Genomic DNA, 16,335 nt, shown 5'->3' with positions numbered 1-16,335 from the left:
CTAGGCGCTGCCACAGTCCAGACCCACGGCATTGGCTGGGAGCCTTACTTCTATTATTACTACTTTATACAGCTGAAATAATTATACAGCTGACCATAAGACAGAACCAGGGGAAGTCCTGAGCTTGTTTCCCTGAAACTAGACAGTCCCATTTGGAGGTGATGGGAGACAGTGGCAGCCACACCCCAAGGCTAGCCTCACCAACACAGATCATCAGACATTAGATTCCCCGAAGGAACCGGCAACCTAAATCCCTCACGTGCGCAGTTCACGGTAGGGTTCGAGCTCTACTGAGAATCTAATGCCACAGCTGATTGACAGGAGGCGGAGCTCAGGAGGTAACGCAATGGGGAGCGGCTGTAAATACAGACAAGCTTTGCTGGCTCACCGGCTGCTCACCCAGTTCCTTCCTAACAGGCCACACGACCACTACAGGTCCATGGCCTGGGGGTTGGGGACCCCTCGCCCTTAACAAACCTCCAACTTCTTACACTCACAATCCCCACTGTCCTCAAGGTTTTGTGTAAATGGTATTGTGCTGCTGGTTACAGTACTTTCCCAGGTGCCTTCATTTAAGCCTACTGTGATTGCAGAAGGCATTTTCTTTTCCTCTTCTAGTGAAAGGAACATTAGACCACTCTTTTTTTCAGAAACTAGAGTGCAGTTAGTTGTGTTCTGCAGGGAGTTTAATGCACAGACAGATGTCTACTGCATCCACAAGGTTCCATGATTCTGAAAAAGAACATTTCCTAGTCTCTGTTTCTACCCTTCCTCCTTCTTGACCCGTCCCTCAAAACAGACCCCAGAGAGGCCCTCTTGTCTGCCCTCACATCTTTTTCTTTGACAATTAATGGCTCATCCTTCAATGTATAAGGAGATCTTGCAAATCAATATGCAAAAGTTTCACAGAAATAGAAAGTTCTCAGGAAAACAAATAGTTTATAAATGTCTAAAATGATGCTAAATGCCACTCATAATAAATAAATAAAAATTTAAAATATAACAGTTGTTTTGTTTATCAGTCGGTAAAATTTGAACAAAACTGATTTGAGGAGAATTTATGGAAAAAAACAGAACCTCTGGAAGGTAACTTGGCAATATCCATTAACATTCAAAAGGTACTCATATGTAGTTATCATTCTATGAATTTATATTAGATATATATTAGCACATTTGCAAAGAGGTAGGCACAAAGCTATTAAAGTACTGCCTGTAATATCAAGCACTGAAAACAAACCTAACATCCTAAAATGAGGGTTGATTATAAATTAAGAGTTCATATGAATGGACAAATTGCCCTCACATCTTTCAACCAAAATTTCCCCCATCACCAGGATGAACAACCTGGTGGCCGTGATACTAGGAGGCCATCCCTCAGGAAACAGCCTCACTGGAGAATATGACATTCCCTCCTTTCCCCAGACTGCCCAGACAGAAAGGCTGACTCACGAGAAACCTGGATCTCAGAGCCCTTCAGAGCATGGCTCCCGTGAGGAAGGGCAAGACGGGCCCACACCTGCTCCGGGGCCCCATGCCTGGGCCTCACCTCCCGGAGCAGCCCTTACGGCTGAGCAGCGGCTGCTGGCAGGGAGGTGCCAGGGGCACGCAGGGAGGCGCAGGGCCACGGGGCGTTTGTGGGCCTGACCTCACGCTGAGGAGGCAGAGCGGGCCTGGAGACAGGACACCTGCCATCCTCGTCTGGCTCTGCCAGTTCTGAGAGGGGTAGGGGGGAGGACCGGGCTCATCGGAAGAGGTGCGAGACAGCAGAGAGGGGAGCGCCTATCGCGTGGCTCCCCCACGAGCCCAGGCCACCGGAGTCCAGCCAGCGGGGCGGTGGAGGCACGTGAAGGAAGGGGATGGGTCCAGGAAACTTCCTGGGGCCCACCTGGTGACTGAGCGGACGCGGTAGTCTGCGGAACACCTTCAGAGGCAGCAACAGCGAGAATGACGCAGTGGGGAATGGCATCCGAGCAAGTCCGAACCGGCGCCCTGAACCAGATGAACGAGCCCCCCGCCCACCACCCGCTGGCACTGGCTGGTGCAACGGAGCTGCCGACCCGAGGTGGAGGAGGCCAGGCTGATGGCAGGGCCTCCCCAGGAGAGGGGTTCTCAGGGCTAAATCCCTCCCCAGGAGAGGGGCATCTCAGGGCTAAATCCCGCCCCAGCAGAGGGCATCTCAGGGCTAAATCCTGCCCCAGGAGAGGGGCATCTCAAGGCAAAAGCCTTCCCTAGGAGAGGGGCATCTCAGGGCTAAAGCCCACCCCAGGAGAGGGGCATCTCAGGGCTAAATCCCGCCCCAGGAGAGGGCATCTCAGGGCTAAATCCTTCCCCAGGAGAGGGGCATCTCAAGGCTAAAGCCTTCCCTAGGAGAGGAGCATCTCAGGGCTAAAGCCCTCCCCAGGAGAGGGGCATCTCAGGCCTAAATCCCGCCCCAGGAGAGGGCATCTCAGGGTTAAAGCCTTCCCTAGGAGAGGGGCATCTCAGGCCTAAATCCCACCCCAGGAGAGGGGCATCTCAGGGCTAAATCCTTCCCTAGGAGAGGGGCAACTCAGGGCTAAAGTCCTCCCCAGGGGAGGGGCATCTCGGGGCTAAAGCCCTCCCCAGAAGAGGGGCATCTCAGGGCTAAACCCACCCTGACACTTCCATTTGTTTCTCTCAAGGACTAGATTCCTGGAAGAACCCCACAAACAAATCTAGGAATACCCCTGAGAAACAGTAGACCCCCCCTCCCTTGACAGCAGCCTGCTAAGTTGGTAAGCTCCACACCCAGATGCCTCACTGACCTACCTTCCAAGTGAAGAGTCTCAGAAACACCAAGCGGCAAAGCGGGGTTCAAGCTGACAAGAGCATCCCCCGTGGTATTTTCTCCCCATCAGTCCACACCAGACCTCCAAGGAGGAGTGGTTCATTTCACTCAGAAACATGTCCTGGTCCCACAGTACGAAGCTCAGTGATACTGCCTTCAGACAAACAGGGTTAGTATCTTTCTAGAATAGCACTGGCCAGTGGAACTTGCTGTGATGATTGGAAATGGTTCATAGGCACTTGAATTGTGACTAAACTAAATTGAAGGTTTAATTTCATTTAATGCTCATTAATTTTAGATGGCCACATGTGGCTAGTGGTTACTGAGGACGGAGGAAATCTCGAACTTTAAAAAAAAAAAATAGACGGGCCAGATTAAGCTGCCGGGGGGTGGGGGGTGGGGGTGGGGGGGGTGGGGTGGGAATCATGGAATTCTATTTCTCTACTGTGAGGAAGTGAACTTCCTTAACAGCGCAGCATCCGCTCAAGCATTTTTCCAGCCCTGAACTCTTCTCTGGTCATGACAATTATATATCAATGTGCCTCCAACACATCACAACTCGGAAGGCCCTTAGAGACCCGAGCCCAAACGGTCCACTGTAGGAAGCCACTCTACAATGTACCTACCATCTTTACCAGGTGCCCTCAGCAGCGGTGAGACTCAGCATCAATCCACCCCCAAAATCCTAGGATACTCTTTCAAAGGGAAATCAAGGATGCTCAAAATAATAAAAAAATAAATTTTGCACCATGCTTTACCTCTTATGTGGTCCTTTCACATGCATTATCTCAGGTAAGCCTCACCTCACGTCAGGATATAAGCATTAGTAACACATTTATTTTACAAAAGTGAATTGGCCAAGGCAATATCGCCGGCACTTGGTGACCATGTACCCTAACCTCACATGTCTTCCAAGGAGTGAGAGGTCAAAAGACAATGGAAAAGTCATGGTGGTGAAGGGGGAAGGCGTGGAGGAGGGATTAGAGGATGCAATCAGGCATATCAGCCAGGAGCCACAGAAATCAAACTGACGTTAATCTCAACTATTAAACAGGACAAACTCAGTTCCAAAGAGTAAAGCACCAGTCTAGGCTAATTTATAGGGGCGGGGAGGCTATGCCCTAAAATAGTGCTTCTCAAAGTGTGGTCCCCGAACCAGAACCAGCAGCAACAGTGGCCCCTGGAAACTTGTCTGAAGTGCAAATTCTGAAGCCCTCTCCAAGCCCTGTGGAAACAGAAACAGCCAGTGGGGCCCAGCAGTCTGGCTTAAAACAAGCCCTCCTCCTCCTCCATGTCCACCCACGTTTGAGAACCACAGCGCCACAATTCTATATCTGAAGCCCAGGCCATTTCCTCTGGGAAATAAACAACCTGGTCATCAAGGGAAAGGAAAGGGAGCCGCCAGGAGTGAAGTTTGAGACACGTCCTGGTGACGTCAGCCCTGATGTACTGTACTTCGGGTAATAAGGACTCAGTCCAGTCAGTAGAGAATCTGCCTGCAATGCAGGAGACCTAGGGTTGAGCGCTAGGTCGAGAAGATCCCCTGGAGAAGGAAATGGCGACCCATTCTGGTATTCTTGCCTGGAGAATCCCATGGACAGAGCAGCCTGGCGGGCTTCAGTCCATGCAGTCACAAAAGTCAGACATGACTTAGTGTCTTAGTGACACCACCACCAAGCTCTGAACTAGCTCGGGACCGCACACACCTCCTGTGGTCAGGGCACAGAGGAAATTGTTCTTTAACAGGAAATCTTGGTTTAGGAGCTTTCCTGTTGGCCCAGTGGATAAGATTCTGGATGCAAGTTCCATCCCTGGTCTGGGAGCTAACTACATGCTGCAGGACAACTAAGCCTGTGTGCTCAGCCACAAGTGCAGCCAAAAAAAATTTTTTTATAGAAATTCTAAAAAAGAAATTGGTTTAGAAATAGGGGAAAGGTATATTCTATAGAGAATACTAGATTGTGAACAGGGTATCCTAGCTTCTAATCTCAATAAATATTTGCAAACAGCAAGGTCTTACTGTATAGCACAGGGAACTATGTTTAATATCTTGTAATAAGGCATCATGGAGAAAATATGAAAAAGAATATATATATAAAAATCACTTTGCTGTACAGCATAAATTAACACAATATTGTAAATCAACTATACTTAAATAAATTTTAGAATAGTATTTAGTATACAACCATGTTCCCAAGTGTGAAAAGACAAAGTTCTATGGCTTTTTTTAAGCATCAATGATTAAGAGCTGGTATTCCAGTTTCTCAGAGAAAGAAATGAGAATATACAAAACAAAATCATTTATCTCCTGCTATTTTAAAATAACAACAGGCATTTATTGAATGTGCCCAGCACTGTGCTAAGTACTATATATGCATCATTTCATTTCACCTGCACCCTCCTCCCCCAGGTGAGCACTATGACTATCTCCACTGTCTCTGTGAGGCTGCACAGGTCACATTCGCTGAGATCACACAGCAAGGAGGTGGCAGGGCCAAGAAGCAAACCAGATCTATCTGACCCAAACAATCCAAAATACTACTGCTTTTTTCATTTTGACACATATTCTAACTTTAAATCTATTCAACCTTACTCATACTCTTTATGTTATTCAGTTTTAAGTACTTCCTTTTAAATGCCAGTATGTCACGTGCTGTTCAAAAGAGTCCTCAACCACTCAGTTTACCCAGAGTCCTTCAGCCCGTGCTCAAGAACCAGGGTAACTTACACTGAAGAATTCATGCCAGTAAAATATTCAAAAACTAGATCAAAGGCAAGAATCCACTGTCTTCTCACCATGCTCAGGCAACATGCCCAGGGAAGCCCTCCCTGACCACCAGATCAGAGCAGGAACTCCCTGAGGCTTCTGTTCTCTGGGTTCCCACATACGCCTCGCTCTTCTCTATTCCGACAGTAACACCTGGGAATGTCCACACACCACTGCACCAATAGTGAGCTCGGGAGAGTGGGAACTATATCTGATTCACCAGTGGGCTTCCAGAGCACTAAAATACACAATCGATACCTAAGAGATGGTTGATAACATGGATAGCAAGACATACACATTATTAAGAGAACTGCACTGTATAAGGGAACTGCAATTTGAAGACATAAAATATGAGACTTAAAAAAAAAAAACCAGAAAATCTTTGGGAAATTAACTTGGGCAAAATGTTCTTAGATGTAACACCAAAAGCACAGTTCATAAGAGCAAAAAAAAAAGAATAAATTGGATATTAGCAAAATTTTAAAAAATTTTGTCCTCTAAATGATCCTGTTAAAAGTTCAAAAAGACAGGATACATGTTGGAAAAAAATATATACACAAGCCACATATCTGACAAAGGACTCATATCTGGACTACATGAAGAATTCTCAAAGCTCAATAGCAAAAAAAAAAATACACTTAGAACATCAGCTCACCATAAAGGACACACAGATCACACAGATGACAAATAAGCACATGATGGTCCAACACCATCAGCCATTAGAGAATGCAAATCAAAACCATGATGAGACTAGAACATTTACTGGGACGCTAAAATAATAAACAAATGGTGGTGTGGACGCAGAAAAACTGCACCTCTCACACATTGCTGGTGGGAATGTGAAATAGTATAGCCACTCTGGAAAAGTTTGACGATTTCTTTAAAAAAGAAAAAACTAAACATATGCTTACCATCCAAAACCCAGCAATCGCAATCCAAGGCATTTGTCTTAGAGAAATGAAAACTCTGTCCTCATCAAAACCTGTACATGTACGTTCACAGCAACCTCAACTGTAAGAGCCAAAAACTGAAAACAAGCTAGGTGTCTTTTAGTGGGTAAATGCTTAAACAAACTGGTATATCAACACCAAAGAATACTACTCAGCAATAAAAAGGAATGAACTAGTGATGATGCAACGGTTTGGGTGGATCTCAAGGGTGTTAAGCTGAGTGAAAATGCTAATCTCAAAAGACCACATACCGCATAAAGCTATGTATGTAACATTCTCAAAATTACAGATGGCGAAGGGGTTGAGTAGTCACCAGGGTTAAGAGATGGGGCGGGGTTAAGGGAGGCGTGACTACAAAGGCGTGGTGCAAAGAGCTCGGAGGTGATAGAAGAGCTCTGTATCTTGACTGTGGAAGTAGCTACAGAAATCCACACAGACGAACGATTCTACACGCCACCCCCACACACAAAATGTCCGCATGTAAAACTGGTGAAGTGTGAATATGGTTTCGATCGTACCAACGTTTATTTACTGGTTCCACTGCCATGCTCTGGTTACGTGAGATGTTACCACTGGGGGAAACTGGGTGAAGTGAACACGGGACCTCTCTACGATTTTTGCAACTTCCCATAAAGCAACAATCATTTCAAAACTAAAAGTTAAACAAGGGAATTACAGGCATTTCACTTAAAACAAACAAAGAAGTATACATAGCTGCACGACTGGCCAGTGAGGTCCCAAGTACAGATTTAAACACACAAAGTAGGACCACTGGCTTGATTTTTTTTTGTTGTTTAAGTTAAACCCAATTCTCCAGAGGCATAAAGGGGATACATTTCCTAATATGTTGGAGCTACTCCCCCATACCCCAATAAAGGGAGGAAAGATGCCTGATGTGTGAGCCACTTTGGGAATCCAGGAGTCTGGTCCTAACAGCCTGGCATGAACAGACCCTAGAGTTTCACAAGGATGGAGGCCAAGGGCCCACAAGTCAGAGAACTGAAAGTGGTGCCAACACACAAGCCCAGGCGAGGCTCTCTTTCAGAAAATGCCCTGTGCGGATCTACCCACAATGGCCAAGATTTAAATTCTGCCTTCCTTCCGAGACAAAACAAACCAACAAAATAAATTTTAAAAAATAAATTGCTAAGCAAACAAATAAAAACCTCAACAACCCCAGACTATTTTCAACAAAACTTATAATTAAATATGTCCTCTTCCATGACCTCCAAGCTATCCCTTGCTTTTCAAGTATTCCACTGCCTAGTTAATTCTGGGACATAAGAACCTACCAAAATTAGTGAAAAACTAGGAGGAGAAAAATTATTCAAAACACTAGAGAATTTACTGATCTAAGCTACCATATCCATTTAAAATGCAGACAGATTCTTGGAAGTGGTGAGGGGTTGCGGGGGGTGGGGCGGGACAGGAGAATGCTACTTTGTGAGAATTTTGCTTATCAGGACTATTAACAGGTCTTACAAAGTTACTTCCTTTTTCATTTACTGGCCTGGAAAATCAGATTTTTACAATTTTCACTAGCAATCCCCTCCTTTCCTAAGTCATTCATTATTATTTTTTCTTTGAAAAGCTTTATGTCACACGATACCTCATCATTTTCAAAGCATTTTCACAAATTACTAAGAAACACAGCACTGGTACCCATGGGCTGTACTTTCCCATAAAACTCACCAGCCAGACTGCCATCTAATTTCAATTAGTTCAGCCATGTTTCCCCCAGGCACTGGGTCCACACTTCTCCACAGGGGTGGACATCAAAAAAAAAAAAAGGCAGAGTACTCTACACATAAGCCTTCCAGACCAACCAGTCAAGGGCAGACACTCTCAAGTTTAATCAGCAGAGTGCCTTCCCATAAAATCATTCACATTTCTGCATTCCTGTGCTTTTCTTAAGGACAGTACTTTAAAATTTCATTTAAACTCAAAGTCCTCCATTAGTTTCCATGAAAAGATGCATTTTTAAGTGCTTTGATCTCCACATGTCCTTCTGTACATTAGTATTCTTCACCCTCCACCATCTGCACAGAAGCAAAACACCAGGACTTGTGCACATTTTAAAAAGAAGGGAGAGGGAAGTGGAGTTAAGAGTACCTTCTCAGGACTTCCCTGGTGCTAGAGTGGCTAAGACTCCCTGATCTCAAAACCTGGGACCTGTGTTACATCCCTGGTCAGGGAACTATATCCCAGTGCCACAACTAAGACTGCCTCCCCACCTAAATCAAAATAATTATTATTTTTTTAAGAGCGCCTTTTCTCATCCTATCCTACTTATAGAGTTCACAAGGGTTTCTTCATTTATCTTGAAAAAATGTATCTCACAAAGCAAAGTATATCCATCCAAAAACTAAGCATCCACCCACACCTCACCAGGGAGTAGAAGCAGGCGGCTCTAAAGCTTTCTCCTCTATGCCCTACTCCTTTTTATTTAAATCAGTGGTTTCCAATCCTCTGCTCCCCTGCAGAACAGCTCAAAATGTGAGAAGTACTATGACCACACTTCTTCCATAAAAAGCATTATAGTAGATGCACTATGATGATCTGAGCCCGGTCCTGGGGGTTAAATGTCACACTGGTCTAGATGCTTCAAGAACTTGCAATCTAGAGAGACTCCAATCCCTACCATGGGTTAGATATCCAAGGAGAGCTGCGGGGTCCAGGAGAGGTGGGCAGTCAGGGGAAATCTTAAGTCAGTCTGGCAGGGACACACTGGCCAGTTCTGGAAGCAGAGAGAGGAATGACTGTTCAACATTTCAAGTCCAGACTTTTCACTTCCCGAAAAGGAAGGGCATTTTTTGGAATAGGAGCTATGAATAAGCCCTCTATTCTGGTTGTATTTGCTTATAGCAAGTACCCTTATTGTTTGGGGGTGGTCCAAAGCATCTTTGGGGATCATAAAGGGCCCTCCTGATTCCCTACCTCCATTGCCTGTTGTGTGTGTGTGTGTGTCTGTGTGTGTGTGTCTGTGTGTTTAGTTGTCGAGTCAGTGACTCCTTCCGACCCTTTGGACTGTAGCCCCCCAAGCTCCTCTGCCTATGAGGTTTTTCTGGCCAGAATACTAGAGTGGGTTGCCATTTCCTTCTCCAGGGGATCTTCCCAACCCAGGGATGGAACAAAAACTCGATCCTCCTAACACGCCTTGGAAGAAGGAAGCGGGCAACCATGTCCACACTCCACCAGGACAGGGCAAAGGAACTGAGGGACCGCGAGCAAAAAGTGTTCTGTCCCAACCGCCAAGTCTCCGAGGCCGGCCCATCACCAGGACCACGTCTACAGAAGCCCCAGTCCAGGTGATCCACACACCAGCCGGGCATTTTCCAAAGCACGTGCCACCTGGGGACAGTAAACCAACACCGAAGTCAAAGATGCAAAAACCCTTGGAACCAAAATGTAAAGTCTCTACAGCCATCAATCAAGATACTAGAGGGCAGGGCGTGGCGAGGAGCGGGAGCAGCGGGCCGCCAGCCAGGTTCTCAGCCCAAGCTCCTAAGGGGGAAACCTGGAAAGGTCGCCGCGGCGGGGGCCCCGGAGCTGGTTGTGCGCCAGCAGCTCGTCGGTTCGGCCGCCCGGTCCTCCAGCTCGGCTGCCCACGGGGCACGTCCGGCCCCTGGCCCAGCGCGGGGGCCCGGCTCTGCCCAGCTGTCATCAACCAAAGTGCCAATCTCCCTCCTGCCACGGAAGTCCCATTCCAAGAAAGGCCAGTGCCTTGGAAAGTTTAATGTTTCTCCCACCCCGAAAACAGATGCTTTTGAAGCAACAGTAACAGCAAGGGAGAGAAAGGGATCTAACTCCCCAGTTTCGGCCAAAGAAACTTGTCCGCGGAGAACAAAGAAGGGGCAATCGGAGAAGGCGAACCGAGGCTGGGGCGTCCCTTCGCCGCCCCCACCAGTCAGGGCCGACAGTTTGGGGCCGTAGGAAGGTCCCGCGTGTCGGGCGGGCGGGCGGGCGTGCGCGCCTTTGTCTCGCGCGCCGGGAAGCTACCGCCGGCCACCCGTTCCCTCGGCCGTCGGGGACCGCGCGCGGGCGGGTCGCGCGCAGCGCGGCCATATGGCAGCGCCCCTCCGTTAAAGGCCCGCCCCACGGCTCGGGCGCCCCTGCACCTCGGGTCCCGGGCCGCGACGGCCAAACGACTCCCAGTCTGGGGCCTGCAGAGTGGCGCGGAAACGGAGTTCTAATTTTTTTTTTTTTTTTTAAGTAATCTGGGTGAGGGAGATCAAGATTCCGGTGGCGGGCACTCTCGGTCCCCGGGGCCGAAAAAAGGCTGCCCAAGTCGCTCTGGAGTCGGGCCGACCTCAGCCCGGAGCCCCCCGGGAAAGGAGCTCTCCCCCAACCGCCTCCCCCGGCCCGGAGTGGCTGGGGGCGGAGAGCATCGATCGGCTGGGTCCTCGGCGCTGGAGACTCGGGGGCGCCCCTCCCTGCACCCCGACCGGGGACTGGTTACCTCTCACCGCAGACTCACAAGTTCCCCGGCGCAACTTTGCCCTCCACATGAGGCGATCATGGCCAGCTCAGCTCCGTGACTGGGGACGGCGGCCGCCAGGCAGCGAGCAGGGCACGGCGTGGGGGCAGCCTGCGGAAGCGGCGCCCGGCGATCGCCCCCATTCACACGGGAAGCGGAGACCAGCCCGGGGCTTCCCCTCCAGCCCCAAACCCCAGCGCCGCCTCTGGGTCCTAGAGCGCCCCGCGCCCGCGCCGCCGCCCGGGGAGGGTGGTCCGGGCTGGTCCGCGTAACCCTACACTCCACCCCCGCCGGGCGCCCGGCCGCTGGGCCCTAGAGCCCGCCTGCACCCGCTCGCCGCCCCTCCCCAGGCCACGGAGACCGCCTGCTGCCGCCGCCCAGGGCTCCAGCTCCTGTGTCCGCCCCGGAGTGAGGAGGGCGACGGCCTCTCTCGATTCGGTCTCCTTCCTGCGACTTTCTCTTCCTCCCCACCAGGCCAACTCCGGCCGAAATCGTTTTCCCGATCTGCCCTCAAAGTCCAGATGAGGTCTCTATAGGATTCTTTTTTTCTTCTTCTTCTTCTTAAGAAGCATTTTCAGATGAAAAGTGGCCAGAGTTTTCTCTCTGCATTGCCCTGGTCTCCAGGGCTTCTATCACGCACTGGGATTGGGCGACCAGCCGCTGCGATGGGCTCCGTTGACAAGCAGAAGGGCCAAAACAGATTCTACAACCCGAGAGCCTGCAACCGGTGGTCATACCCCCTCTAGGAGTCGAGGCAAAGAAAGGAACTCTGGGAAAAGGTTGCTGATTCTGCCTCAAGTCTTAAGTCAGGCAATATTGAGTATAATACTCCTCAACCGCTCCTGCATATCCAATTAATGCATCTCTGGAGCCTTGATCTGGGGACCCGAAACTCACCCACATCTTGTAACATTCTCCCTAGTTTCCAGGAGCTGGCTCTGCTGCTCAGCGGAGGAGAGTCAGGGCATTCCAAACCTCTCACCCTGTGCTCCTCTCTAGACCAGGGTTCTTTCAGGGATTCCTGCCTGGACTGAGGCAATGAGCTAACCAGTCCACCAGCAGTTTTACTTCTCCACTCAATCCTAGTGGGTTGTGTGCCCTTCTGATTCCAGTCTGTTCTCCTAATACATCCCTAATGGTTCAGGAACCTCTGCTCTCAAGATTTGTTGTTGTTCAGTCACGAAGTCCTGACACTTCGTGACCCCAATGGACTGCAGCATGCCAGGCTTCCCTGTCCATCACCAACTCCCGGAGCTTGCTCAAACTCACGTCCATCGAGTCAGTGATGCCATCCAACCATCTCATCCTCTGTTGTCCCCTTTTCCTCCCACCTTCTATCTTTCCCAGCATCAGGGTCTTTTCCAATGAGTCAGTTCTTCACATCAGGTGGCCAAAGTATTGGAGATTCAGCTTCAGTATCAGTCCTTCCAATGAATATTCAGGACTGATTTCCTTTAGGATTGACTGGCTTGATCTCCTTGCAGTCCAAGGGACTCTCAAGAGTCTTTTCCAACACCACAGTTTAAAAGCATCAAGGTGCAATAATATATAACAATTATTTACCAAATACCTATCACATTTAGAGTTTGATACCCTAGTACTTGATAACACACAAAAGAAACAGCAGCTAACCACCCCTTCAAGGATTTATTTATTTAAAATAACAAAATATGTCACCACAAAGCAGGAAAGCACTGAAGATACTTGGAAAAACTGAGAGGACTGAGCTACATGCAGGAGAAAGGAGAGCCGTGAAGGGTTCTGGAGCTCAGAGCCACTGGCATTTGTAGGGATTTAGCATCGGCTGGGGCTTCTTCAAATCAAGCTTCCTTGGTGGTTGAGATGGTAAAGAGTCTGCCTGCAATGCAAGAGACTGGGTTCCATCCCTGGGTCAAGAAGATCCTCTGGAGAAGGGACTGGCAACCCACTCCAGTACTTTGCCTGGAGAATCCCATGGACAGAGGAGCCTGATGGGCTACAGTCCATAGGGTCACAGTCAGTCGTGACTAAGTGACTAACATAGGCTGAGGGAGAATGATGTATAGAAAGAAGAGGAAAAGTAGGAAGGAAACTAAAATGTATTAATTGCCCATGATTCTATATCACTATATCCCGAGAGACAGCAGAATTTAATAGTTAAAAGTATCCACTGGAATGAAACCTAGATGGATTGGTGAGTCACAGTTCCACCACTCTATCTGCGGACACTTGGGCAAGTCACCTAACTTTGCTAAATCTCAGTTTCTTCCTTTGCAAGATCAGGGAAATAGCATCAAACCTCACGAGGTGGTTGTAGGAACTGAATAAAGTAGTAAATATAAAATAGCACAATGCACATAAGTGCTCAACAAACATTTGCTATTATTTCAAGCAACACTCCAATAGCCCTGGAGATAGGAAGCCCATCGGGGAAATAGCTGCAGAAAACAATGACACGTGAGGTTGGGCAAAGGAGGTAGAAAAGAGAGATACCAAATCTCTGAAGATACCAAATAAAGGGAAAATAACCAAATCTTTGAAGTTAACATTTTATCTCTTTTCATTGACTGGACAGCTATCCTGGGAGAAAGAACAAAGTAATCAAGTTAACTCGGATTTTGTGGCTGGGTCATAGAAAGAATGGATCATTCTTGGAAGATTTATAAATGAGTTAATCCAAAGGATGGACCAAGGATGGAAGAAGAACTGAGAGGGAAAACTGGTTTGAGAAAGATGTTGAAGGGCTTCCTGTCCTCTGAGCAAGAGAAAATAAGGCACAAGGGCCTTAGCTGAGAAGTCAAGAACAGAATTATAGAGAAAAAGAGATGAAACTGGGAAGATCAGTTTACTTGGAGAATGCCCATAACAGAAAATTCAGGGAAGAAGGAGGCAGAAGAGGCAGGAGCTTGGGAAGAACATGGGTCTTCCACGTTGTAGGCAGACACTTTACCATCTGAGCCACCAGGGAAGTCCAGTAGAAGAGCTAGGAAGGTTTAAAGGCATGTAATCCCAGGGACGGGGGAGCCTGGTAGGCTGCCGTCTATGGGGTCGCACAGAGTTGGACACAACTGAAGCAACTTAGAAGCAGCAGCAGCAGCAAGACAGAGGGGGTTTTAAGAAGATGCTATCAAATACTACAGATTCTTAGGCTTCTGAAGAAGTGACAGGCACAGTATGTGGGCTCAAGAATCTGCTGATCCAATCAAGCAGACGACACCTAGAATTTTCAAATTGATCCGAGTGATGATTAATTTGGCAAGCCAAACATTTTAATTTTCTCAACCATTAATAATCACTATATCAAATACAGAAAATGAATAGTCTTCTACATCAAATATATGTGACTATTTTTCAGGCGTTAAAACCTGAGAAAAACACTTTGGACTTGACCAGTAAGAGGTCATCAATAACATTTTACATATATTTGGTTTCAGATTCCAACTATGATTGGGACCAAATAGAAACAAGGTATGTTTACACTAAAAACTGAATGCAGCTCTACGGGCAGAAAGGTAGTTAATGAGTCAGCATCTGTGGTTTTGGACCTACATACCCTACATTGCTTTCAAACTGTGGTGCTGGAGAAGACTCTTGAGAGTTTCTTGGACTGCAAGATCAAACCAGTCCATCCTAAAGGAAATCAGCCCTGAACATTCATTGGAAGGATTGATGCTGAAGCTGAAGTTCCAGTACTTTGGCCACCTGATGTGAAGAGCTGACTCATTAGAAAAGACCCTGATGCTGGGAAAGACTGAGGGCAGGATGAGAAGGGGGCGACAGAGGATGAGATGGCTGGATGGCATCACTGACTCAATGGACGTGAGTCTGAGCAAACTCCAGGAGACAGTGAAGGACAAGGAAGCCTGGCGTGCCACAGTCCCTGGGGTCGCAAAGAGTCGGACACGACTGAGCAACTGAACAATAAAACAAGCAGGGCCAGGCTCTGTGCTGTCATCCTACGCAGGCATTTGGTTCATTGAGTGAATGATGGATATGAGGCCGGTTTGTCTGGATGTTTCAGCTTCACACCCATGGTGACACACTGGTCTCTTCTTGCCTCATGGCTTTCTCTTCTGAGCACACTACCTAATATTCATTAAACACATGTGCGTGTGTGCTAAGTCTCTTCAGTCATGTCTGACTCTTTGTGACCCCATGGACTGTAGTCCACCAGGCTCCTCTGTCCAGGGGAACCTCCAGGCGAGAACACTGGAGTGGGTTGCCAGGCCCTACTCCAGGGGATCTTCCCTACCCAGGGATTGAACCTGAGTTTCTCATGTCTCCTACATTGGCAGGCAGGTTCTTTACCAGTAGCACCACCTGGGAAGCCCATTAAACACATAATCTGATCTATATAAAACACAAGAAGCAGAGGGTGGATACCATCATGTACAGGGGAAATGCACCGACATTAGAAAGCTCATAAGGAAGAGGAGAGACGTTAGCTGCAAACAAACCCAAGATCCTGACTGAGACACTCAGTAGCTCAGAATATAAAGCGCCTGGCATGTCACAGGTATTTATTAAATGATAATCATTGTTATTTTCTATTCTTACTACAGAAACTTTCAGAATATTGAAAGCTCATACTGTTTTGGCTGAATGGTTGTTTCAAGGTTTCTCAACCTTGGCACGTGTGACATTTGGGGTTGAGATTTTTTGTGATGAGGACTGCCTTCTGCATTGTTAGATGCTTAGCAGCATCCCTGCCTCTACCCATGTGATGCCAGTAGCAACCTTCCCACTCCACGTTGTGGCAACTAATAACGTCTCGTCATTGTTCAGTCGCTCAGTCGTGTCCAACTCTTTGTGACTCCATGGACTGCAGGGCGCCAGGCTTCCCTGTCCTTCACTATCTCCTGGAGTTTGCTCAAACTCATCTCCATTGAATTAGTGATGCCATCCAACCATCTCATCCTCTGTTGTCCCCTTCTTCTCCTGCCCTCAATCTTTCCAGCACCAGGGTCTTTTCCAATGAGTCAGGTCTTCACATCAGGTGGCCAAAGTATTGGAGCTTCAGTTTCAGCATCAGTCCTTCCAATGACTAGTTAAGGTTGATTTCCTTTAGGATGGACTGGTTTGATCTCCTTGCCATCCAAGTTTAACTCTCAAAAGTCTTCTTCAGCATCATAGTTCAAAAGCATTAATTTTGTGGTGCTCAGCTTTCTTTATGGTCCAACTCTCACATCCATCCAAACTATTGCTTTAACCAGATGGACCTCTGTTGGCAAAGTAATATGTCTGCTTTGTAACATGCTGTCAAGGCTTGTCATAGCTTCTCTTCCAAGGAGCAAGCGTCTTTTAATTTCATGGCTGCAGTCACCATCTGCAGTGATTTTGGAGCCCAAGAAAATAA

General features: G+C 47.8%; 1 protein-coding gene across 4 annotated transcripts in view; it reads right to left on the bottom strand.

Moving 5' to 3' along the window:
* Window positions 1-16,335, bottom strand: part of AMOTL1 (angiomotin like 1) — a 202,163-nt gene that overhangs the window by 112,591 nt on the left and 73,237 nt on the right. Inside the window, exon 1 of one of the 4 annotated variants that reach the window (XM_018059854.1) lies at window positions 10,983-11,263. The exons of 2 other annotated variants lie outside the window; for them this stretch is intronic. In XM_018059854.1, coding sequence (XP_017915343.1) covers window positions 10,983-11,031 — 49 coding nt within the window. In that variant the 5' untranslated portion in view covers window positions 11,032-11,263. Of the gene's footprint in view, window positions 1-10,982; window positions 11,264-16,335 lie in introns of those variants that run through there. One more of the 4 variants, XM_018059856.1, reaches the window with a different exon arrangement.

The sequence above is a fragment of the Capra hircus genome, chromosome 15 (genome assembly GCF_001704415.2).
Source record: "Capra hircus breed San Clemente chromosome 15, ASM170441v1, whole genome shotgun sequence".
In the NCBI taxonomy this organism is placed as follows: domain Eukaryota; kingdom Metazoa; phylum Chordata; class Mammalia; order Artiodactyla; family Bovidae; genus Capra; species Capra hircus.
Note: the sequence above shows the minus strand (reverse complement) of the source record. Positions and strands in the feature narration are given on the sequence as shown.